Source organism: Nelusetta ayraudi, unplaced genomic scaffold, assembly GCF_046127955.1.
Source record: "Nelusetta ayraudi isolate G7.1 ecotype Tasmania unplaced genomic scaffold, CSIRO-AGI_Nayr_v1 ptg000013l, whole genome shotgun sequence".
Lineage (NCBI taxonomy): Eukaryota > Metazoa > Chordata > Actinopteri > Tetraodontiformes > Monacanthidae > Nelusetta > Nelusetta ayraudi.
Window position 1 is genome coordinate 3,637,407 of NW_027466063.1, and position 25,743 is coordinate 3,663,149.

The 25,743-nt window shown below is 45.6% G+C and overlaps 1 protein-coding gene across 8 annotated transcripts; it reads left to right on the forward strand.

The window, feature by feature from the left end:
- Positions 1-274: 274 nt before the first annotated feature.
- osbpl9 (oxysterol binding protein-like 9) lies at positions 275-25,743 on the forward strand. Of its 8 annotated transcripts, none has more exons than XM_076022889.1 (24): positions 275-409; positions 2,128-2,178; positions 3,810-3,888; positions 9,960-10,036; positions 13,479-13,574; positions 14,392-14,439; positions 15,486-15,515; positions 15,607-15,657; positions 16,208-16,246; positions 19,154-19,247; positions 19,888-19,992; positions 20,853-21,012; positions 21,163-21,275; positions 21,844-21,962; positions 22,089-22,174; positions 22,278-22,458; positions 22,554-22,638; positions 22,922-23,032; positions 23,117-23,180; positions 23,271-23,411; positions 23,515-23,593; positions 23,680-23,771; positions 23,849-23,984; positions 24,104-25,743. In XM_076022889.1, exons 1-24 carry the CDS (start codon positions 299-301, stop codon positions 24,176-24,178), a joined length of 2,223 nt encoding a protein of 740 aa, XP_075879004.1. In that variant the 5' UTR covers positions 275-298; the 3' UTR covers positions 24,179-25,743. The 8 variants fall into 8 exon arrangements, with proteins under 8 accessions (XP_075879004.1, XP_075879007.1, XP_075879006.1 ...); XM_076022890.1 differs by lacking the exon at positions 275-409 and adding an exon at positions 761-874; XM_076022892.1 differs by lacking the exon at positions 19,888-19,992.

The window sequence follows — 25,743 nt, forward strand, 5'->3', positions numbered from 1 at the left end:
GTTCACTCAGCAATTGCAATTGCAAGCCTTATAAGTAATTAAAGGGCAAAAATATATATATTTTAACACTTGATAACTTAACCTCTATAGTCGCTGTGATTTTGAATATAATTTTCAATTCAACTTTCAATGGGATAGGAGGGAGGTTTGTGTTAATATTAATACCCACTGAGGTCACATCATCTCCATGATTTTAACCGCGGACTGACAGCATCACGCCGTCGATGACGCCTGCTCACGGGATCACACCCGAGCTCCCAGCCACCCGGCTCCTCCCCGCGGTCTGCGTTTGGTAAAGATGGCGTCCATCATGGAGGGGCCGCTGAGCAAGTGGACCAACGTTATGAAGGGATGGCAGTACCGTTGGTTCGTCCTGGATTACAATGCCGGCTTGCTGTCATACTATACGGTGAGTCGTTTTCCACGCTTTCTATATCGGAGACATATGACCGCTTGGCTGGACACTGAAAGTTGTCGCTGCTTGTCAAAGCCCCAAGTGAGGTGGTGCGGGCCTGCTGTTTGTCAGGAGTTGGGAGTCTCAGCCGGCAGACCTGGGCGTTTCTGGAAAGACAGATTCCTGCGTTGGCCAATAGCGACGGTCCTGTCACACTGGCTGACCAATTGGCAATGCCGTTTGCACACTTCCGCTAATCTTGCTTTCTGGCGAGCTAGCGACTCTAGCTAAAAAGAGGTGAAATTCCCCGATGTCTGTTTTGCTGAAAACAGTTTGCTGTGTGAGACGAATGACAAAGAAATTGTGTGTGTCTGCCACAGCATGTTCTCCACTAATAAGCTAAGTAGCGGACTAAACAACGGCAGGGTCTCGAGCCAGATTGCTAGCGCCGCCAGAAAAGACGCCTGCTCTCAGCGTTGGGTTAGTTCTAACGTCGGAGCTGTTGATAGTGATGGATTTATGATTTCTACAGTGCCGTTGCAGTTTCCTAGTTTATTTATTGCGGATACTATTCTAGATGCGACACGGTCAGTTGGCATTAAAACGTAATAAATCTACCCACTCCCACCAGAAAGTTGAAACGATGGAAAACATACGACCATGTTTTTCCCACTCTCAGCACTATATTAATCTCATTTTAATGTTGCTGTCACATCCTTAGTTTTGAGAATAGTGACTTAAAGACAGACTTGGTGAGTTGTTGGATTGAAAATAGCTATCAGTGCATCAGTTATGGTGGATGGGTTAACTGTCAGGAATCTTGAAAGAATGTAATGTGTTTCGGCTTCTTGTAGACGAAACAAAGGGGCTTTTATGCAGAAAATATAAATCATATGTTTATACTAACGTCTCAAGCGTGAGAATGCTTTAAATTTTTATATTGATTAGCAACTATTTGGAAAAATAGCTGTTATTAAGTGAACGCACATAGGTTTCGTTCTGTGTGTGTCTGTGTGTGTTTTGTTTTTTGTTTTTTTAAGTTGAATATCTTTCACCCAGAACTTCTGTTTACAGTCCGATCAAAACGGGGTCAATTATCCATGGAAAGTAACATGGAAGACAAACTGACTGCTGCTCCAGTTAGACTTGCACTAGAAGTAGCATTGTTTACTAAAATAGAGGCTGAGACTTGAACCCGTTCGTGGGTTGAAAAGTATTCTGGTAAAACAAGAAGTGCATGTCCTGGAACATGCTCAAGACATTTACTGTAAGTCATCCTCGCTCTGTTGTTTTCTTCAAAAAACAACAGGTTTTTACTCAAGAATCGGTCCGTGTGTCAGTAATGGTGATGCAGTAAAACTCTGAAGGAGAGTCTGTTTGGGAAATCCATAACTGTGGATGCTGTGTTATTCTGTGAACTGTGGTGTGTAAAAACGATGAGGTACTGAGAAAAAGAAACAGTTGAATTAATCCCGGATTACAAGATAAAAAGGCATTTGTTCTGTTTTAAATCACACTTCTGACTGAAACAGCATGAAGTTTTCTTTCCTAATGACACAAGTTCAAGTTCCCTTTCCAGTATACATGATGGGCCTTTTGAGATCCAGTTACCAGCAGCCACACACTGGAAAATATGAAGACTCTTAGCAACAAAGCCGCTCATTATTCCACAGTTTTCACACTATTCATTTCAGTAATTGCTCTGTCCCCCCCCCCCTGTGCTTGATTTACAGTCAAAAGACAAGATGATGCGTGGATCCAGAAGAGGCTGTGTGCGGCTCAGGGTAAGCTTCGTGACATTGCTGTTTCTCACAGCTTTCGTAGATTAATGTCATCGCTGCATGCTTGGCGGAGTTTCAAGTCTGATCTAGTTAGCTGAATGAGCACTGTCCTGTTCTTTGTTGCGTCTCGTTTGCGTTGGGAGGTCCAATGTGAACCGTTTGAGCATTGGCTCGAACGCACTTGGTATTCTTCATGGGGTAGTCCCCTTAGTTAATAGGTCAGATAGTTTTCAATAGTTTGACACTAAGATGCAGCAACAGTTTTATGGTGCAAGATTGTATGGTATACAGTAATCAGTTTTGTCCACTAGATGGCAGCAGACACATTTTTCTGTGTCGAGGTATTCCTATTAAAAGTGAGAGGAACTTCTAATACAGAAAGGTTTCCCAATAGACATCTTTGGTTTTGGTGTTATTTATTGGTGATGTTTGGTGTTGAGGCCAATTGAGGGGCCACGTATGATATGTTGGAAAACATACTGGCTTTAGTTAGCAAGTGTGTCCTTTTGCTTATTATTATATACTTATGTTAGTTAAAACGTCACTTTTGTCTTCATTGACCATTTTGTATGGTTGTACTTTTGTAGTTTGCCCTGATGTAAAGGTTAAAATCTTCTATTCGAAATTTATACCAAGCTTGTTGAATGGTGTTCATGAGAACTGATGTCTTAGTGTTAAATCGGGGGGACCGCGGTTTCCACCGGTTTAATCGTGAATATTTTTAAAAGCCATATTTTTATGTCGCCGTGTCGATGGGAACCAGAAAAAAATTGAGTTGTCCAAAGGAGGAAGTGCATGTTTTCCTGAAACTACTGAAAAGAGGATTCAGGCAAAAGCAAAGTTCCAAAGTTTCAAGATGTCTCTCCCCTTTTCAATCTTTAGTTAAACTTTAAAAAAAAAAAAAAAGTCAGTCCCTGTTGTAATTTTTGAAGCTCATTAAAGCTGTTTTTCAGTCTCGTTTCTTGAGCATTGCTTCACCAATTGCATGGTGAAGAAATCCAGGTCATTCTCATTGTCTTGGACTTTGCCTCCTCGCGCGTTTATTGCACGAAGCGCAAAATAGGTTATCGTCGTCTAAATTAGCACGTCCACGCCATGCTAGCACTAATAGTTGTTTGTACTGTCTACATGTTTATGAGTCCCACGCCCTGATTCCGTTGCTAGGTGCTAAAGTCCCAGCTAGCCAGCAGTTTCCCCCTCAGTTCCTCTTTTTCCCTCCAGCTGGCTGCTAGCTGCTGGTCCCTCGTGGCTGTTTATCTCCACCCTTCGCCGCCTTTCCCCTCCTTTGCTCTCCCAAATCCCACCTCTTCCTCCCCTCCCGTTTTCTCGACCATTTTCCAAACGGCTGCTCTCGGAGCGTGCGCCGTCGACAGAGAGAAAGCGGGATTGTAGGGAAGGGGAGCGCTCTGAGGAGAGGCAGCAGCCAGGGACGACCGCGGGTAATTTATGAAAAGCGGGAGCGTGGAATGTGGGAATGTGGCGGGCATGACGGCAGAAATGGAAAGTGGGAGTGTGACGTGTCTCCTCTCTGCTTCTTTCTCGCCCTCTCTCTCTTTCTCTCCTTTGCTTCCTCTCTCTCTCTCTCTCTCTCTCTCTCTCTCTCTCTCTCTCTCTCTCTCTCTCCGTTTGTCCAGGGGGCTGTGATTGGAATCGATGACGAGGACGACAGCACATTCACCATCACTGTGGACCAGAAGACTTTTCACTTCCAAGGTAAGACGCCTCCCTCACCCCCCACCCCTCCCCATTCTGCACTCTCATTCTCACTCCTGTGTGGCCGTAAACCAGGGTCCATCCGTCCGTCTGTCTGTCCGTCCTCTGTGCATTTCAACCCTTTGCCGCCATCCTCGCCGTTCACTCACTCCGTCGCCCTCCTCGTGGATTAGTCTGCGGCTATCGTGAGGGAAACACGCACGCGCTCACGCGGGTGTGTTACACAGCGTGGAAGAGCGCGGAGAGCATCCGGGGCTGTTTACCTCCGCCGAGCTCCGGGAAGTTGGAGCCGACTGCCGCTTTCCGAAGGAGGGACCGGGACTGTGAGCGATTTGTTTCCACGGCAAGGCCGGCAAATACACTCAGGACAGAGGGAGTGAGCCTCTACTCCACCCCCTCCCCTCCCCACAACCCCGTTCTCGACCGTGGCTGAGGAGGAAGATCGCTGCAGTCGAGCCTCTGGGAATAATAAGGGAATACTGCTGAGCTAGAAGCTGAGCTCAGGTCCGCTGCCGCCGCCGCCGCTTGTCTTCTGCTGCCGCTGTCGTTTTCTGTGTAGCTACCAGGCACCTTACAGGGACAAGATTGACTCCTTGCCAGCAATCACACCACCTCACCTCCACCCCCACCTGTCCTGTTCAACACTTCCTTCTCTATTTGGCAGGAAATTGTCTCGCACACTGCAGACATCCTTTTTCTTTTTGTTCTGTTCTCCACCCTTTTCTTTTTTCTTCCTTCATCTCTGTCCCTCCATCTGTGTATTTGTCTTCTTCTTCTTCTCCTTCTTCTTCTTCTTCTTCTTCTTCTTCTTCCCGCCTGACCTCCCACCCTTCCTCACACTTCACTGCCGCCACCACCACCACCACCACCACCCTGCCTTATCTCCTCGCTGAGGGTCACCAGCCACAGTTCCATGGGCCTCCTGCCTCCCTCACCTTCTTCATGCCTTCTCCCATGTCTGTGTTTCGAAGCTGTATGCTGTGGTTCTACAAACGCAAGGGTAAGGAGAAAACGGTGCGCGTCGCTCGGTACATGCATGCACGGCGGCCCCGGGCAGAGGCAGCCAGAGAGGAGAAGCCTCTGTGGAACTTTGCAGTCGCGCAGAAGCGGCACGTTTCTCGAGGTCCGGCGCAGCGGCTCGCTGCCAAGGGTTCCCAGACGGTGTCAGGAAGGGTGAAGTAGATTGTTCAGTCGTCGAGAGGGGAGCGCACTCAACATCCTGAATCATTCAATGGTTTGGGAGCATGCAAATGAAAAAGTTGTCTGAACTGGTTTTGCCCCCGGCCTGCCCTCCCCGCACGCCGCCCCACCCCGCAAGATTTGTCTCAGCAAACATTGATGTAGTCTAAGGAGTGTTTTCACTCGGTTTAAAGTGTTTGACAAAGGAAGAATAGTCAAACTTTTCTCTTCAGCGAGACAAATTAATTTCAGATGTACTTTAGCTATGAAATTAACATAAGTCTTACTTAGCTGAAAGGATCACGATGTGATCTGACTTCACCACTGGATGTTGTAGTTTTGTCTGCATGCACATGCCAACAAACCAGCTCTCTGCAGGTGCGGAGCAGACTCCCGTGTTCTAAACTCTGAACATCCCCTGAGCAAATAAGGACACAACACTAAGTGTCAAGTTACCGTGTCAGTTTGTAATATTCCACGTGAGCGGATGCACCAAACCTATTGCGCTGGCATGATAAAAGTGCAGACAGTCTCGGGTGGGATTGATCACCAGTGGACCGGTGGACGTCTCTGCTCAACATGAGATTACAGGCACAGCAGATGTTATTCAAGAGATGCACAGGAAGTCGGGCTGGAGGTTCTCTGTTGTTGTAAAACGATCCTGCTCGGGGCTCATTGTGCAGTCTCCCAGGATCCACTACGGCATCGACTGCATATCTATACAGGATGTATATTTGTGCCATAATGCAGCATTGTACTACCCCCCCCCCCCCTACAAAAAAACAAAAAAACAAAACAAAAAACAAAAAAAACAATAGAACTGCTGAGTCACACTTTTGTTTGCCCCAGCATTGTTTTGTGTATTTCGAAGAAAGGCTGCAGCGGGACAGGCCGGCTCGCAGGTTTGCGTGGTGCAGTCCTTAGCCAGCCGGGCACTGCACTACCCCAGAGTGCAGCACTCTACTGTCTATCTATTTCCAGAAGCATCCATTATTCATCAGCCCCCTCTACCCCCGGCGCTGCATCACAGTTGCCTGAGAGCCCTTCAGCTTCCCGTTCTCCCTCTCCTCTCTTCTCTCCTCTCTCCTCCTCTCTCCTCTTCTTTTCCTCTCTCCTCTCCCCTCCTCTCTCCTCTTCTCGCTTCTCTCTCCTCTCCTCTCCTCTCCTCTCCTCTCCTCTCCTCTCCTCTCCTCTCCTCTCCTCTCCTCACACCAACCGTACTTATCTGTATTTACTATCAATTGCTGCTCACCACCAGCACCACCCTCCTCTTTGATGGGACCGTGCATCCGTCTAGCTTGAATGACCGCCCACGTGCGCGACCCCCCCGCCCACACACACACACACACACACTGCACTTTCTCCTCCTGCTCCTTCTCTCTGGAGTCCTCCCGGTCGTGTCTGCTCTCATTTCCGTTTCCAATGTTTGATGGGGTTTCTTCTTTCTTCCCCCCGCCGTGGATATCACTGAACTCTCTCAGGACCGCCTCAGAATAGTCTCCCATTCAAAAAGGTCCTCCCGGTACGAGTTCTTCCCCCGGGCTCACGGGAGGTTCCGTCACACGCGGCTGAGTCAGAATCACTGTTTGTTACCGCTTCCCATACCAGTCAACGCTGCGTCCTTGGCTCACGCTGCGTGTGTCGCACCGGCTCGTTTAAAGGTTCCCTCTCGCGGCGCAGCACACAGGCCGAGATTGCGTCCAAGCTTGTCTGTTGATGGCAGGAAGGGAGGATAAGGCAGAGCGGATGGATGAATAATTCACAGGGGCCCTTTTGGGAAAAAAAGGAGCTCATGTATGAGGGGAGATTGAGCTTCGTCAGAGGGGAAGTGGACGCTGAATCCTCCACACGGGAGGAGAAGATATCGTCACTAGAAAAGAAATCTGATGCGTAAGCTAACTGCCTAGTCACACCATTTAATTAGTTGAATATTTATGATTAAGCCTTATACAATGTATCCACTGTTTGTGGCTGCTCAGGTGACATCTGCACTGGCTTTATATTTTTCTCCAACTCTGAAACAAATCCAGTGATGAAGCCAAGTCTGTTCTAAAATATAAAAACTCCAATTTAGCTCCATACTAATGTTATTCCACAGAACAAAGGGAAAATGACAGCAGGTCCACTAAAAATGTAAAATATAGGGTTAAACAGAATCAATGTGTTGGTACAAAAACAGTAAGACCTTTATTCCCCAACATAAAAGTTCCATTTACATTAGACATCATCACCGTGGCTTCAGCTTTCATTCCTGTCTCACTTTCAGGTGTTTTGGGGTTGTTGTTTTTTTTTTAGGTCAACCTTTGTTGTTTGCACTCTGTTCTCATGGGCCTTGATCCAATGTCTGCCAGCGTTTATCTGAAGTGCTAATGAAGATCTGTGCGTGCGTACAGGCTGGATTTTATTGGTTGGGGTCGAGGTTCAGTGGTGTGTGTGTGTGTGTGTGTGTGTGTGTCCTCAGCTCAGCTGTGTCTTCCTACATTCCGAGAGCAGATAAACCTTGAAGTCTTTTGTAACGGCCTGTAGTCAGCACAACTATTTAGCACACTACTGAAAGTCTAACACTCCCATGCTAGAAGTCAATTTTGCATTTTGTTTTTTGAGGATGCTGTTTCGCTTTTGCTTTTTATCCATTCAGTGGAATGAGCATTTCTGTCAGGAAGCTTTTCCTGTAGAAAATGAAAGACAGAGTGATGGCAGTTGTTTTAAACATTCAATAATCCTTCTAATATGATCCTCAAAACAATCCATTCAATAATCATACACACAATATCTCATAATTTGCATTCGTATCGCTACCGTTTATTTCTGCTTTTTTTTCACTTATCACACACACCTTAGTAGTGCTGCCTTGCACAGTTAATCACCCAAAAAAACACAACACAAAGTTGTTTTGCCTCCAGCAGCAACTATGATTTTTTTATTTCCTGCTAAAACTGATACTTTATTTCCACCTGTTTGAAAGGAGACAAAAAAAAGACGCCAGTGAGTCGGTCTCAGGCAGTGGAAGAACAGACACATGACTGCGAGTGAGTCACTGAACTGAAAGAGGTATCAGTTCCCCTGGTGACATCAGAAAGAGCTGTTTTTCCAGAACTGTGCCTTTGGAGGACACTTTCTGAATAGGGAAGCAGGCAAAAGAAGTAAATGATTGACATGGTCTTATTCATTTATATACTGCAAATATTCACTTAACCTGAAACCTTCACATCAAGAAGAATCACAACTTTTTCCTTGCTGCCTTACTTCCTCCTCCTTTATTATTGGCTGTTTTTGTTGCTTTATCCCGTCGAGTCGGTTGCTGTCTGGAGTATTTAAAATCGTGCTCGTCATCATGTCAGGCGGAAGGACGGAGCTGCAGCTCTGTGTGTATTTGTTGTGGCTTAGTGGCCCCGCTCAGACCTCTCCTCTGTAGTGAGTGGAACCAAATAACATTAGCTGCAGTCAACTGTTCCCCTGGAGAGTGTGTTTTGGCCGAGGGGGAGGCGGGAGGCCGGCGAGGTGCCGTCTGAGTGAATTAGCCAGAGCCTTGGCTTCCTTTTAATGTCTTTTAAAAGCTTTCCTGCTTGTCGCTCTCTCCATTCATCCGAGGCAGCGTCTTCTTGCGTCCGCCTCCATGTGGAACGACTCTCGCGCAGGAACATTGTGCTCGAGATTATTCGCAGGTTTTCCAAGTTTTGGATCGTCGTAGCAGCACAAAAATACAGTGCGTTTCTCAACCAGAGCCCTGTGAGTTAAGTGTTCCGACTAATCCGTCCAATAGCTTGTACTTAAAAGTGCTCGTCTTAGATATGTTGTGTTGAAAAACGTAGTGGGCGAATGTTCCATACTTGCTGTTGTTTTAAAATGCCACCTAGCGTCCTACATTATCAGCAACCTGATTAAAAAAAAAAAAGAAAATCTCCAATAATAATCCAGAAAAACCAACATCAGCTCAGTAAATATTGGAGTTCTTGCCCCCTTCTGCTTGTGCTGACGCACTCAGTAAATATCTATACATGTTTCAGCCTTTGACAAACCCAAACGGGCGGAACGTGACTGTGTGCTAATGGCATTTTGCTGTTTGTGTTTGTGCTGCCGCTGGTGGTCGCCGACAGCAGTGTGTTTGCAGTGGAGGCTGCCAACTGACCATTTCCTCACCGAGAGAAACCACGAAGAATCATAAATGTCAAAAGATGGAGTTTAATGTATCATTTTTTTTTTTTAAATGACTCTTAATGTATTGATCAGGCTGTGCTATTGGTCGACTGGTATTGGTTTTTAAATGGCCAGTGCTGTTATTTGGAGAGGAGATATTGCTTTTTTTCCAGTTTGATAAAACACAGCATTCAAAACAAGAACAAATGAGAAACAAAATCGCTACATATGTCGATCACGCTTCAATTATAAAGCACTGGGTATCAGCAGTGGGACTCAGAATATATGTTTAGACTCATAATGCTTTGTTTGTGTGTGTTTGTGTCACAGTTTCTTCTTGGTATCACAATTACAACGTGCAAAATCTCCTTGCGTGTTTTTTGCATGGATTGATTAACTGTTGTAGTTGTTATCGTTGTTGTTGGTTACTCTGTCTGTGTTGTTCACCTGAGTACATTTCTTTCCTTTCTCTTGGACCTGTTTGTAATAAATACTACACACATACAATCCCACCAGTTCCGGATTAGAGCCGACTGAAATTTCTACACTATCGCGCTGTTTCAGTGTCGTATTTGGATGTGCTAATGGTGTCCCACATGGACGAGAGTGTGTGTGTGTGTGTGTGTGTGTGTGTGTGTGTGTGTGTGTGTGTGTGTGTGTGTGTGTGTGTGTGTGTGTGTGTGTGTGTGTGTGTGTGTGTGTGTGTGTAAAACACAGCTCACTCACTGGGTGTGTCTGTGTCCTTCTACCCTCAGCCCGAGATGCAGACGAGCGGGAGAAGTGGATCCACGCCTTAGAGGGAACGATCCTCCGTCACACCCTCCAACTCCGGGTATGAAACCGTGTGTGTGTGTGTGTGTGTGTGTGTGTGTGTGTGTGTGTGTGTGTGTGTGTGTGTGTGTGTGTGTGTGTGTGTGTGTGTGTGTGTGTGTGTGTGTGTGTGTGTGTGTGTGTGTGTGTGTGTGTGTGTGTCCACTTAAGTTGCAAGCAGGGGCTGCTTGATATTGGTTTATACTAATTCCAAACACACACAAGTTGTTTTTTTTGTTTGTTTTTTCCAGCCTCACTGCCTGATCTTTAAATAAATGTGTTATTATTTTTTTTAGCCTGGGGGATTTTCTCTCACAGACCATTGTGTCTATAAAAGGAAGCTGGGAACCAGTGACTCATTTTACCGTCAATCGAGGTGTCGAGGCTTTTTATTTATTTATTTATTTTTTCGAGCATCAGGTGGTGTTCTCTGTCAATCATCAACTGCCCCACAATGCACCAGCTTTATCATGAGTCACAAATGACATCTTGCTATTGATCTCCCTATTGATGTCCGTCACATGATTTGCCTGTTAAAGCATGGGGCTGATATGAATGTATTTACAATATAAATATGTAAATACATCATGAGATTCTGATTGGGTTTACAGTTGATGTGTTTTTATGATTTTATCCTCCTACTTCTTCTTCTGGGGACCCGGTAATGTTTTCATTTAAAGTCTATTCCAGCCTTTTTGTTCCTTCATCACAACCTTTTCATTCCCTCCTTCCCTCCCATGTTTTTTTTCCTGGCTGTGTGTTAATTCCCTCCGATGTTTTGAGTGTTCTCCGTCTCTCTCACACACACACACACACACACACACACACACACACACACACACACACTCACACACACTTGCGCGTCGCCGCTGTCACAACCTCATGTGATACAGCGGCGGCCAATCCCGGAGCAGCTTGCTCGCCTCACCAAACATCTGCCTGCGCCGGCTCGGCCAATCGGAGTGGCGCTTGATGCAAGAGCGTGTCGGCTCTTGCTGCTGTCGCTGCTGCCGCCGCTGTGAATTTCTCACTTCTGCCTGCGTGAAAGGAAGTGCGGGCTTTCCTGCCAGGGGAGGCTCCCGGATTAACTCGACTCACTCGGCCGTCGGAGCGAACGCTCAGCTGATTAACGCCGCCCGGAGGATATGTCGTAGACACCCCGGCTGGCTGCGAGGCTAACGCGCACACACACAGACACGCAGTCTGAGGACTGCGGTTTGGGTTGGCATTGGAAGGGAGACGAGAAGGAGGAGGAGGAGGAGGAGGGACGGAGAGCTCTAACTTCATCAGAGCAGCTGCCCTGTTAGCGTGAGCAAGGGGGAAAAGAAGTGCAGGATAGCGAAGGGCACAGAGAGAGAGAGAGAGAGAGAGGAAGAGGAAGAGGAAGCGGCGTTGCAACGTGGCACGGTGGCCTGGTGGAAGACGTGGTCGGGGGTTTAACACAGCATGCCCGATGGAGTGAGGAGTCCGGTGAGTAAACAAACAAACAAACAAACGGCACTGCACCACCAGGAGGGGAACTTTAGTGGCGTCCCTGCTGCTGCTGCTGCTGCTGCCGCTGCCGGCCACCGCCGCAGTCTTTCAAAGTGGGTCACGCTGTGTGAAAAAACAAATGGAGACCCAGACTGAGCAGCGAGGGTGGGGAGGGTGTGGTGATGGAGGGCGGCGGTGGTGGTGGGGGGAGTAAAGGGCAGCGGCATATACGTGAGACTTCGCAGCTTCCACCCACCCCCCCGTCATCACGCGCAGGCCACAGTGGGGGGGCGGTGGTGATGGTGGTGATGCAGAGGCCTGGAATTCTCTGGAGCTGCGGCCAAAGTGAGCCGAGGCATCGTGACGTGCCACAGCGAGCAGCCACCTGCCTCCAGAGAGCTTCTGCTTTCAGAGCCTTTCAGCTTTCTATATTATAAACACTTCCCCTCCCTTCATCTGTGTTTACACAACCCCCACTGGTTGATCGGCGCTTAAAAAAAATAAGGGCCGTGGCACATTTCCACTGTGCTCTTTTGTCTCGGTTGAATTTGGATTTTTTTTTGCAGAGGAAACCAAAATCCTTAAGTAAAACCCCGCGTTGGCTCCTTGTGCAATTTCGCAATGACGGCATGTTTGTTTGTTTTGCTCTTTGTCCGGACGTGACGACACGGTGACGTCGTCAATGAGGTCACTCCAAAAAAAAAAAAAAATGGCGATGGAGCTTTGCTGTTTTTGTCGCAATGTTGTGATTTTCCAGGGTGATGTGAGGAAGCTGACTGGGCGGCTGACACACACCGAGGTGCCAGGGTGCACTAATTAACTGAGCACACACACATACACACCAGCCCACATGCCAAAGTGCATGTTTACGTTGGCACACTGAGTGGACGCTCAAGTTATTATCAGTTGTAAAAAGTCTTTGTCAATGCCCTCATGTGGTCAACTTTATTTATGCGTTCCACAAAAAGCACCTTTGATCCTTTTGGGCCAGTTTGGCCAGTATAATCAGACTTTGTTCTCTTTATGAAGCTGAGTTTGAGTTTTCAGCTTTTGCTTTTTACGACAGTCAGCAACCTTCCTTCGGCTCGGTTTTTATGCTCCGCCGTTCATGGCTTGGCTTCACTTTCCCGTCATGCCGCCTCGACCTCGGAGAAAAGCTCCCAGCGAGCCCAGACACACCAGGGCGATGCGACGCAGTAGATCCACCCCAGCGGTAGCCGGCCGTGTTCGATAAGAGGCTCGGTTTACTCGAAAAGCGCTTCTGTTTGTCTCAGTAGTGTTCCTTGTCTGCTGGCTTGTGTCACGCTGCTGCAGCCGATTTGTCGAAGTGAACGGAGTCCAGACGCGCCGTCTTATCAGCTTGGCTCGATGCTCTCTGATGTTGTCCAGCTTCGACATGCTTTGTTTGTCAGAAAGTAGATTTATTAGCTATTTTTTTCCCTGTTTTTTTTTTGTTTTTTTTGTCATCAGTGAAGTTCCTGCGGCAGAAAAATTCCTGTTTTTAAGTCAAGATAGTGAATGAATTTGTCTTGTACTGACTCAGTTTTTATTGCACCTTTTTAAATTAAGCTAGTGGTGAATCTGTCCACAGGCTGCCTTTGTTCCTGGATGCTAAATTTGTGTAATCCTAAAGATCTCTGATTCAGTTTTCCACCAGGCTGACAAGCAGACAGGCAGACAGGCAGACAGACAGACAGGGCCGGCTTCCCTTTCATGCAGACTGGCCTTGAAACAATAGCATGCGCCAGCGTCTCCCCCAGTGCAACGTGCCGCTGGAAGATTCTCCTGAACTGTTGATGTTTCTCTCCACCATTTTGTGACAGTTTCCAAAGCTCAGCCAACCAGCGGCTGACGGGAGACCGTCTCTCTCACGTGAATGGGGGTCGTGCGTTGACGTGCCGCCTTACAGTGTGGGCAGCGGTCAAATTTCTGCGGCGCCTGTATGAAATACCTGCGCTCATTTTTTGTCACGTTTGTCCTTCCGTCGGCAGGAGGCCGAGACAGGACTGGTCCCCAGCGTTCAGGACTTCGACAAGAAGTTGGCCGAGGCTGATGCCTATCTTCAGATACTGATTGACCAGTTAAAGGTTGGTGATCGTTATTGTTTCGCTGAAAATGTTTAACATGTCACTTAAGATTTGAAAACACTTTGGCAAAACATTAGAACTTTGAAGGTAACTCATCAACTTGGTTTTTGAATTTACTTTTTAAGATGCGTTTCCTCAACCGCTTGGCAAAGTCTTGTTTATAAAACAAAAGATAAAATGAGCAAAATCTGAATGGAGCACAAAGATGACATTTATTTTCAAACTGAAAAAAGTGAACTGTATTATATTTCTCATCTTATATACATATTACTTAGGTCCTGTTATCCTTTGGCATTTGAAATGTGATGACAATCCTAATCCCAATCCTAGACTGAAGGCATTCTAATCTTGTAGCACAGGCTGCAGGGTGTCATTATGGAAATCAACTGAAAATGTATTTGTATCAAATAGATTTCTCTTAATTTAATGATAAAATTGTGAGCTAGTGAAATTCTAAAGTACTTGTTCCGAAAGTCTGTTTCAGATATTTTTGGAGTGTTTCACAACACATTTGTGTCTGTCTTGTACATCTATCTTAAACCCAATCTGTATTTGAACGTGCGAAGGCGCCGAATTAGAATGTGTGAAATGACGATAGCAAATCAGAACGAAGGAAGCATCGTGTCAGCTCTGTTTAAAAAAAAAAAAAAACGTCTGGTGTCTATAATTAATAAAAGCAGACGACAACATTTTCATGAGTCACCTCATCAGCGAGGCTCTAAATATTTCCCTGCTAATCCCAGCGTTTTTTGCTTACGCCGGTCCCCTGCCGCCCTCCCATCTCCTTTTATCTCTTGTTCTCTGTCAATCTCAACAGCTGTTTGATGAGAAGATCAAGGACTGCAAAGAGGATGAGTCCCGCAGGGTGAGTACCAGCAGCCGGGCTCTGCTCAGCGTCAGCCGCCCGCTCCGTTGATGCTGATGTCATTAGGTACCTGACTGCAGAGGAAGCAGCCCACAGAAGGCGTCCTGGAAACGGAGAGCTAGCCGCCCATGTTTGACGGCTTGTCGTTCAAGACCTCCAGAATATTTAGTTTGCTCTGATTTTTTTATTTTATTTTTTTCTAAAATGGATTTGGGATTAGACGAAAAGTGGCTTCCGTTTTAAAGGGGCCCTTTCATGGCCATTTCCCGATTTCATGAACACATTTTGGTTGGTCAGCTTCCAACAATAAACAAGGTTTCTTTGATCAAAAGCTGCGCAGGCCCTTTGCAAGTAGTTGTCATTTTTTTCGTACTTGGTGTGTAGTTTCGCATTCCTGTCATGCAGAAAGGCATGTTAAAGAGCTGAAAATAGGAAATCTTTTGAATGTCTTTTTACTGTAAAAGTCTGCAAAATGTTTGGTCATACACAACCCCGCTTGGCAGTTAGCAGCATCTTTAGAAGTTTTAAATATACATTTAGACATTTTGAATTAAAATCAATTTAATTTTTACAGAAATTCACTTAAGTCAACTTGCTGTTTTATATTAATAGCTGCCACGTCCATTGACTGAAAAAAATACTTTAAAATTGCATCAAGACAAGGCGTTCACTATAACGTAATAATTATCATAATGGACGACTTGCTCAAACACTACCCAGATCAAGAGTTGTTGTCTAAATGTTAATTACTGCACAGTAGTAACTTTCCACATTTGAAGTTTGTGGGTGATTCTGTTGTTTCCTGGCAGTCGAGTGATTCACTTCCTCTCTGAGGTTAGAACTGCTCTGTGGCAAACCTCTCATTGTTTACCTTGAGAAATATAAGTCTAAAAAAAAAAAATGCCTGCGTACCAGTTGAGATGGCGTTGCGTTAGTGTTGCGTCACTGTTGGGACTCTTGCATTCGCTCGGCCCGCTTGTAAAATTCTGTCTTTTTAACATTTTGGGATTTTATAGTCTGTTTTCTCCTGTCTTTCTTTTTCACAGAAAATTGAAAATTTAAAAGAAACCACGTGTGTAAGTGAAAAGCCAACGCGTCTCGTCCTCGCAGTAATTCTCTTGTCGTGTCTCCTGCTTGTGACTGAATCCCCCTGCCGTCTCCTTCCAGAGCATGGTAGAGTCCATCAAGCACTGCATCGTACTGCTGCAGATCGCCAAGGTAAACACGGCTGCGGCCCCTCCGTCTTGTAACCTGACACGTCACCCTAATCACTATCTTCCTGGGACTATACCGGTGTGCGCACTGGGTGCTTCCTGCTGCCTGTGTCTCTGGTGTGGTTGCTTGCTTTCGGCTCCTGTGGTTGTTGAGGGTGTTGCCAACTTAGTTTCATCACGTTTCACCTAGACCTTCTAACAGGAAGTAAAGCAATCGTGACTTCTTTTTTTTCTTTTTCTTTTTTTTTGTCCAAAGCTAACACTTTAAGTCAACAAAATGTATTTATAACCTTCAAGTGCATTTTTGATTCATTTATGGCCTTGTTGTGACGAAACTCGGGCCATCACGATGTGATGAAAGAAATTCTTCACATTGGCATGCTGGTGGGCTTTTTGGGTTTTTGGTTTTGTTTTCTTTGGGTGTTTACTTTGAGTTGCGGCTCTATGAGAGGAAGGGATTGCCTCACTCTCCATACGGCCGACGCTCGGGGTGCTTTGTGAAATGAGTGTGCCCAACGCTAAGCAGTCTAACACTGTTCTCTCAAAATTTCAAGGACCAAAGTAACGAACAGCAGCACGCAAACGGACTGATAGTAAGTTTGACATCCTTCGTCAACAAAACTTCAAATCAACCTGCAACAAAACCTCAAATCAAACCGGCTACTAACTCTCCTTTCCTGCCTAATCTGCTCTCCTCTGTAGAAAGTCGGGTAGCTCAGTTCTATGTAGAGCATGCTGCCTAATAATAAGGAGGTGAACTCTTCCATCGCTGTCCAGTCGATTCAAGTCCATGATTGACTTTTTCCTCCTTCCTGAGATTTGAATTCTTAGTTGGGAACTGTTCCTCTAAATACAGGACACATATTTGTTTGTTTGTTTGTTTGTTTGTTTGTTTGTTTGTTTGTTTTACTCTGCAAATTGCGGATGGGGCAGAATTTGTGCGTCTGCATGCTTGTGTGTGTGCGTGTGTGCGTGTGTGCGTGTGTGCGTGTGTGTGTGTGTGGAAACGTTGCACTTCATTTCACCCTCTAATGAGAGTTAACCAAGTCACCATTGATTATTATACATGCTGCCTGTTCATTGAACCATCGAGCACTAAAACCACCCAGAGAGCACTTTGCTGTCTCTGCAGCATCATGTCAAGGGTCTTTTTTTTTTTTATGTTATCATTGCAGGTCACTCGTATCTGAAGAAGCAATTTCGTGACAAATTTATGCAGTCATGTCTTATCAGGCACCGAGCACGTGTTATCACTTATCTAAAAAAGAGAGAAAAATATTTTTTTTTAAATAGAAAATGAGAATATACATATATATATATATATATATATATATATATATATATATATATATATATATATATATATATATATATATATATATATATATATATATATATATATATATATATATATATATAAAAAGTGAATAGACAAATGCGGCATCAAAGAATCAAATTCAGAGTAACAGAGAACCCTGCTTCAAACAGTTCCACATTCCCCTGCACATTAACCTTCATGCATGTTCCAACTTTTCCACATGGAGCCTTTGAATTCAAGGACCTAATAGGCAGAGATTGAGATGTGACTCGAGTGCATGTAATGCGATTGGTTCATAGATAGAGAATTAATTCATAGAAAACCTTCAGTTTGGTCTTTGAGGCAGAGGAGCAGTCCACTTACTGGGCATTACTCTTAACTGACTTAATCCCACGGTCATTAAGTACAGAATTATGCAGTATATAGAGTGCAGCATAAGCCCGCCCAGCTCATCTTCCTGCAGTTTCTACATGTGATCTGTTTACCACAGAGTCCAGCTGTTTGAGGTCCAGATAGCCGTCACTTTGCCTGTGACGCTGCTCAGAATAATTACTGTGCTGCAGACCTTTTGTTTGAAGTGCAGCATATTTGATTGACCTTGGCAGCCGCTGCGCTGTCAAGGGATTTGCTTGAGTGCAGGCTCATCAAATGTACCAGGAGTGGGCGAATCCGTTTTATTTCAAAAATAATAATACACCGACGAGTTGGGTTTGCATTGCTTTTCATTTATGGGGGAAAAAAATCAGTGCTTTGAGCTGTTTTTAGCCGTTTAAAACTTTGATTCACTGCTTTCGGTTTACATCCTAACAACAGAACTGTGCGTCTCACTTTTTCAAATGTGTGTGCTCATAAAAGAACATCCCTCTGTGATGTCACAAAGGGAACTAATACTTCACTTATACCTCCTTCCAAATCCCCTAGTCATGTCTGTTTCTTTTCCTTTCCATCAAAGCATCTGTTTTTGCAGACAACTAAAACTTAGCATTTTTGTGGGAAGATGTAAACAGCGGGCTAATATAGGGTGATTACTGTCATGTGTGAGCCCCTGAGCATAATTTGGGCATCGAGCACACATCCAAGTGTGATAAAGAGAGGGTCACGTGATTTCACACCAGCCACTCAGTGTGGCCTTTTATCGTTTATGTAACACTCAGTTTCATCCTGCAGTCCTGCTGTTTGTAATCCAGCCCATTATTGGTCGTCGTCCAGCAGCTGGTATTTTTCGTCATGACGAGGCCTCGAGTTATCTTGTTGTTTTTTTTTAAAGCACTGGGGGTGTGGGATCAGTTCCTCTTGACCTTGGTCCACTTTACCAAAACAAGCGGCAGGAAAGAAGCTGGTCAAATCACCCGCCAGCAAGTCAAGTTTGAGTTCCAGGCTGTTACACAACATATTGACTGGATCTAATTTCAGTGCCACAAGAGCCCATGGGGAAAGTTGTTGTTAGGAAATAAAGAGTCGATACGGTTTGCCCCGGCGTGCGTTGAAGTCCGATTTCCTTTCAGTTCGGTCATCAGTGCCAGTGACCCCATTAGAGTAACCAAGAGGCCACCCTCTTTGTGTCTGGCTGCATTTAAATATGCAGACAGTTTTTTGTTGTTTTTTTTTCTTGAGGGTGGTCAGGGTGGACCCAGCTGAGTCGTTTCCTTCTGGGAAATCAGCAGCCGCGGAGTTGATCTGTGTTGCCGTTTCTTTCTGCGGCGCTTTAGAGCGAGTCAGAGAAGTGCTGTGAGTTACTGCATCAAGTTACTGCTGCTGGTTGGATTTCATTAGATTAATGAAACCTGCAAACACAACTCTTTCCAGGAAATGCAGCATAAGGGTATTGATCTCCTCCCGGGGTGGGAGGTGGCATATTTTATTCCACGGTTGCAGAGTGTAGGCATTAAAGTGATCTACAGGCAGCTAGCCTGCAAATTTCCTGAAAGAAACCCTGGCCTACGTCATAACACGTCAGACTTCACCTTCTCATCTGATACACTTAAAAAAGAAAGTGGGGAAAAAAAGTGAAACTATGAAAGTTTTTTTTGTTTTATTTTTTTAATGGTAACATTTGTTGTAACAAACCTGGGGATACATTTCCTTTTAGTGATACGCTTGTGCCTCTGTGGGTCAAGTATTTTTTGTTTAAGTGTTAAAGTGTATTGAACAGTCTTGTTTTTCTGTGTTTCTTCTTCTCCAGAGCACCATCAACCCGGTGGATGGGATCTACCAGCCCTCGCTGGCCACTCCTGTAGACGACAGCGCGATGCCAACACAGACCACACTACCCACAGGTTGGACACCTCTTTTCTTTTCGTCTCTATTCCGTCGAGCCACAAAGGGGGACAACAACGCCCCCTGTTGGTCTTGCCGATTACTGATGTCACTTTTGCCCCCCTTTTTTTTTTTTTTTTTTTTCTACGAATAGACAGTTAGGTCCCATCTTGTGCGATTGCTTTTAATGATGCTTAATATGGGCCACTGCAAACTGAATTAACTTGCTCCATCAAATGCATACCGTCTGCTGAAGAACTACTGTGCGTGTCCGCGATATTTTTAGACGGCCCGCTCTTTAAAGTCGCTTGTTATTTAATAGACGTAACGTCATTAGCCTTCCAAAGTCATTCCGTGCAGTACCCTGTTGAGTAAATTTGCAGGGCACAGACTTCTCAAAGAGGCCGAGCTCGACTGCCCAAAAATGCTGTGTAAATAAGCCGTCCAAAGTAGGCCGTTCTAGTTTGGCTCTCTTCAGACACGATAATCTCCCTCACGGCAGAACCTTCTGCAGTGTCTCAGATTATTCTACCCCTTCGTCACATTCTGTCCCATAATTATGCCCTTTTTCATATATATGTATATATACATATATATATGACTTGGCATCGCTCCCACATTGCAGTACTAATTTTTATGACTTCTTTTATTTTTCTTAAGACGCGTCTCAGGTGTGTAAATCAGACCAACGGCCCTCTACCTTGCCTGTTGGTCCTGTTGTCACGGTGATGGGCAGTCTGCAGACACCAACGCCCAACAGCACAGGTGAAAGTGCACTCTTTTTTCAACTGTGTTGAAGGAGTTTTGCATTTATGACCAAAAACTCAAGACACTCATCTAAACATGACAAACCTACACGTGTAATATCTGATTTAATAAACTACCAAAACTAATGGACTCCATTTTAAAAAATATATATATATATTCCCCAGATGGCAATTTAAGCCATGTGTAAACAAAAGACAACATGTAACAGCTGTTTTATAAAGCTATAACTGTGCTTTTAAAGCATTTGACTGTCTGCAGAGGGTGTTAACATGAGACGATGAATAAAAACAGTCCACCAACAATTTGCAGCTAATGGCAACGCACCACTGGGAGCGCTGCCATTACAAGGTTAAACCATTTGCTGCAGAACACTTGTGAATGCCACATGCCTTTAGTTTGTCTTCAAAGTAACTTCAAAGGAACATTGCCAAAATCTTTTTTTGTAGGTTTTGTCCGTACAAGTTCTTGATTAGAATGTCCCAGTTTAACTGAACAGGGTAGTTAATATTTCGTGATTGGAAAAACTCATCCTACTTTGGCAGGAAGTACGACAGAAAAACAAAGATAGCTCCAAGAGGAGACGAGGCAGGGGTTAATGCCTGCCGGTGTTGTGTGCTGAGGCTGCAGTAATAAACTGCTGCGCTCTGCACTACGAAGGAAGGCTACATGTTCCGTCGATGCGCTCTGCAGCCGAGGTCGTCGCTGTGTTAAAGATGGCATAACGCGCCTTTAACCTCGGGGTGTGACCACGTACACTGACAGAAAAAGAATCCTTGTTTGCTTAAATCCTTGAAATAAATTTTGAAAAGAACGCAGCAGCAGCACAACACTGACGGGATCGTCTCTCCCCCTGGCAGGGAGCGGGCCCTCCGGCCCCAGCAGCGGCGTCGCCTCCCCGGCCCACATCCCCATCCCCTCACACTCGGTGCCAGACTTCTCCTACTCCTCCAGCGAGGATGAGTTCTACGACGCTGACGAGTTCTACCAGAGCAGCACTTCCCCCAAACACCACATAGAGTACGTGTCCTTCCTGTCCAACCTCCTGCATTCAAGCACAAAGTCTCTCAAGTTTCCTTTGTTTTTGGACAAGATTGCTCATTACTTTGCGCGCCTTCTCCGCCAACTTCCTGCCGCTTTGCAACTCCCATCTCTATCTCTCCCCTTCAGGCCATCGGGGACCCCGGCTGCTGCACCGCACACTGCTGACGATACAGCATTAAAGCGGCCAGACACCACAGAGTCACTCAACTCATCCATGTCCAACGGCACCACCGATGCAGGTACGAATTCTATAAAAAAAAAAAAAATAAGATTCACAGTTAACATTTAAGATTAGATGAGATAAACGTTATGAATCCCCAAGGAAATTCTCATGTCAGTTAGCTCCCAAGTCACAGAAACATAATAATATCGCAGCAATAGGGCATAGATTAAAATAAAATAAATTAAAACCAGTTTAAAAATGAGTGACAGAATAACAACTGAAACTACAATTGCACATTACAACTACAATCGCACATATACACATGCAGTATTTTCAGGCCCGTGTGTCAGATTCCCTCCCTGCATAAGGGGAGGAGCTATAAAGTTTGATGGTCGCAGGTTGGAATGACCTCCTGTGGCGTTCTGTCGTGCTCCTCAGTGGTCTCAGTCTACAGCAGAAGGATGCACTGATGTGTCGTCCATAATGTTGAGAAGTTTCCTCAGCAACCTCCTCTCTGACACCTCCACCATCCACTACAGCTCCACTCCCAGGACAGAACCAGCTTAGTTTGAAGTCATGTTTTCCACAAGGAAAGTCTGTCATTGCTGAGATCTGAGCCTTCTTGTCCTCTTCGTTGTCGCCAGACCCCTTTGACAGCCACGATGACCGCGACGACGACGGTGAGGGTGAATCGGTGGAGGAGCACAAGAGCGTCATCATGCATCTGCTCTCTCAAGTTCGTCTGGGGATGGACCTCACTAAGGTGAAGAGCGTTGACACGTCCGGCTCAGTCGCTGCTCTGCTTCCTCGCTGCTGCACCTCCTTGCTCGCTGTAGCATCATCTTTAGTCTGCTCTAGTTTCACAGTTCTCCCTGCTTCTTGTGCGCAGGTGGTCCTGCCCACCTTCATCCTAGAAAGACGGTCTTTGTTAGAGATGTATGCAGACTTCTTTGCACATCCCGACTTGTTTGTAAGGTAATGCATACATACGCACACACACACATGCAAATTATATCACTCCCACACTCCTCCTTTAAGCTTTCTAACGCTAAACTCTTGTTTGTGTGATTCCCACCAGCATTGCTGAGCAGCCGGAGCCCCGGGAGCGCATGGTGCAAGTGGTGAGGTGGTACCTGTCGGCTTTCCACGCGGGGAGGAAAGGCTCAGTGGCCAAGAAACCTTACAACCCCATCCTGGGAGAAGTCTTCTACTGCCACTGGGACCTGCCAAACGAAGCCGAGGAGTCAGCCCCTCTCCCAGTGAGACTTCAGTGCCTCCTCAACTGCCTTTGATAATGTGCCAGAGGTTCTTTCTTCGCTCTTGTCTGACCTGAACCTCTCCCACCTTCCTCCAGGAGACCGTATCAGACGGTCCAGTTCCTTGGTCTTCAGCCAACAGTGTGCGCTTTGTGGCAGAGCAGGTCTCTCACCACCCACCCAGTATGTGTCACTTTTCCTCTCTGGTAACAAGAGACATCAACGGGCCAAATGTTTAGTGCCATTTGTCAGTTACATTTTAGAGCACAGTTGATACCAGCAGCCTTTATTTTAAGAATCTTTCTTCTGCAAATTTGCATTTGCAGAAGACTCCGATCATGTTTGCTATTAAAATGGGATTATCAGTAACTAATGTATTTTAAAAATGTGAGCTCACATATGCATTATTTGCTTGCTTGAATCTTCTCTGCAAACATTTGACTTTCCCCCGCCGCTCCCTCCGCAGTCTCTGCATTCTACGCAGAGTGTTTAGACAAAAAGATCCAGTTCAACGCTCACATCTGGACCAAGTCGAAGTTCCTTGGCATGTCCATAGGCGTTCACAACATCGGCCAAGGTAAGCCGCACTCTCAGCGTCTTGACCCACCGTCAAGTCCCGAGTTCCAGTATGTTAATGACCCTCCCGCCGCTCCCGCTGCAGGTTGCGTGTCGTGTTTGGAACACGACGAGCATTACATCCTCACCTTCCCCAACGGCTACGGCAGGTTGGTCTCGCCGCCCTGCGCTTCTGTGAAGCCACATTTCCATGTGTCGCCCGCTGATCCCAACTGTCCTTGACTGTCCCCCCCATCCAGGTCGATTCTGACGGTGCCGTGGGTGGAGCTGGGCGGCGAGTGCAACATCTCCTGCTCCAAGTCGGGCTACAGTGCCAACATTGTGTTTCACACCAAACCTTTCTACGGAGGGAAGAAGCACAGAGTCACCGCTGATATTTTGTAAGAGGAGGCTTTAACATGATGGCTTGAGGGCTGGTTTAGGCTTGGAGCAAAAGAGACGTTTTGACTGAGACGTGCCGCGATTCTTCTGTTTGTCCTTCAGTCCACCAAATGACAAGAAGTCCTTCTGTTCAATTGAAGGGGAATGGAACGGGGTGATGTTTGCCAAGTGGGCAACCGGAGTGAGTCTGTCTTCTACCGTCAGATGCTGCCATCATGTCTCACATTTTTACTCAGCACTAAAAAAAAGTGTGTGTGTGCTTTTCAGGAGAACACGGTGTTTATTGACACTAAGAAGCTGGGCATCATTAAGAAGAAAGTCAGGAAGCTGGAAGACCAGCTCGATCATGAATCCCGACGGTGAGAAGTCAAACTCATCTTTGCGTTTGGCTTTTTTGCGTTTCTGTGCGTCACTTTTATTTCCCTCAACTGAACAGGTTGTGGAGAGACGTGACGCTGAACCTGAAGCTGAAAGACATCGACGCCGCGACCGATGCCAAACATCGGCTCGAGGAGAAGCAGAGAGCTGAAGCCCGAGAGAGGAAGGAGAAGGAGCAGCAGTGGGAGACGAGGGTGAGACAGACAAGCTTTTGCAAAATGTCATTTCAGACGGTGCTACGGTTTTCCCGTAGAAGTGCACTCAATGTTGACAAATTGTTGTAATGCTGATTGTTTGTTGTGTGTCCCTGCAGCTTTTCCACGAGGACGGGGAGTGCTGGGTCTACGACGAGCCTCTATTAAAGCGGTTGGTCTCACAGAGGCACTGAGGCGACCGCTGAAACTCCCCCTGACACGAAACATACATATGCATAAAGGAATGCACAAACGAGAGTCTTCATAAGAACTCTTTTGCATAACCACTTCTTTTTTTTTCCAATCTTTGGAAAGACTGACGATTGAATATGTACACAGCTTTGCATTCGACTGTAACGTACCTATATGGAAAATGAATGACGACGAAAAAAACGAAACGGCTAAGCATCTAAGACGTAACGTTGAATATTAGTAGAAATCCTGTCCTTCTTTTTTTGGCAATCTCACTCCCACCAATACCCACCTCAGACCAACATGAGACTCAGTAGCGCCTATTGGAAGCCGGGGGGGCGGTCCGACACATCTCCTCTGCCCCGCCTGTCAACAGCGCCACTGGACCAGCTGGTGCAGCACAATTCTATTGTTTTTGGGGTTTTTTTGTCTTTCTTTTCTTATGTTTGTTTTAGAAGGAAGGGGAGACGAGAGGTGTGTAAATGATGGTGTTCATTCAACTGAAATAAATTTTGACAAATCCAACGTGGCTCTACATCTCAGGGAATCTGGTGGCTGAAAACAAAAAAGAGAAAAGAACGCTGCACCTTCCCCACCCCTCCCACCCAGCCGGCCCCCCCACCCAGACTCTTGACAGCCTTATAATGGTGGAACGGAAGAACCTTAAAGAGGCAGGGAAGAAATTCCCTGCCTGCCTGCAACCAGATGTAACTGTTGTTTATATATAGATATGCATATGATGGATATATAAATATATATTCTTTTTATTTTTAATGCTATTTTTGTTTATTCTTATTGGCAATAGTGGGAAAATGAAGACATGAACCTGATGGCTTTACATCTTTTGGAATCATTCCATTTAGTTTTGCTCCTATTTAAGTCGACTTTGCCTCTGAATTGTTTTTTCTTTTCTTTTTTTTTAAACACTGCTCTTTGTCAAAGTCGCTATCCAGAAACAAGGACCCACATAAGCCATAACAGCCAAACACACTAAACACACTGATTTTGGAGGGTTTTAAGATGTTTTGCATAAATGCAATAAAGATATCTTTGCCAGTCAAAGGACAAAATTTGGGCATTGGTTTTGCCCAAGCGTTTTGGAGGCAAGGCTACTGGGACTTTGGTCTGGACGGAGGACTAACAATCCTCTGACAGTGTTTCAGTGTTCCTTAAAATGGTTTTGAACAAATGATTTCTATATTTTTGTCTTTCCGTAACGGGGCTGGAAATTTTGGCCGTGGTTGTTTTTGCACCTGTCTTTGTTTCTACGTAGCGATTCAACGGTCCACAATGATTTACCTCGACCCTTTATCATTCTGTCCGGGGAGAGTGAAAGCGAGGAGCCTGCTGTCTCGCCCAGACTCATCACTACCAGTTTAGTTTCCAGTTCTTTTTGTCCAACACTTTTCAAGACAAGATAGAACATGTTAGAAGCCGACGTTTATCCTGTTGTACATCTCTTGCTTTTTCAAACTCTCATCCGCCATCTTATTTACAGCAACACACTTTGGTTGCAAATGCAAAGTGATTTGAATGAAATGCAGAAATAAAACAGTTTTCACCTGAA

What these genes read in the sequence shown, in the direction of transcription:
- osbpl9 (XM_076022889.1), top strand. Translation starts at nt 299, where the DNA reads ATGGCGTCCATCATGGAGGGGCCGCTGAGCAAGTGGACCAACGTTATG. An exon ending in CATCCCGACTTGTTTGTAAG is followed by an intron (nt 22,175 to 22,277) that starts GTAATGCATACA and finishes GATTCCCACCAG; the next exon opens with CATTGCTGAGCAGCCGGAGC. An exon ending in AGCAGCAGTGGGAGACGAGG is followed by an intron (nt 23,985 to 24,103) that starts GTGAGACAGACA and finishes GTGTCCCTGCAG; the next exon opens with CTTTTCCACGAGGACGGGGA.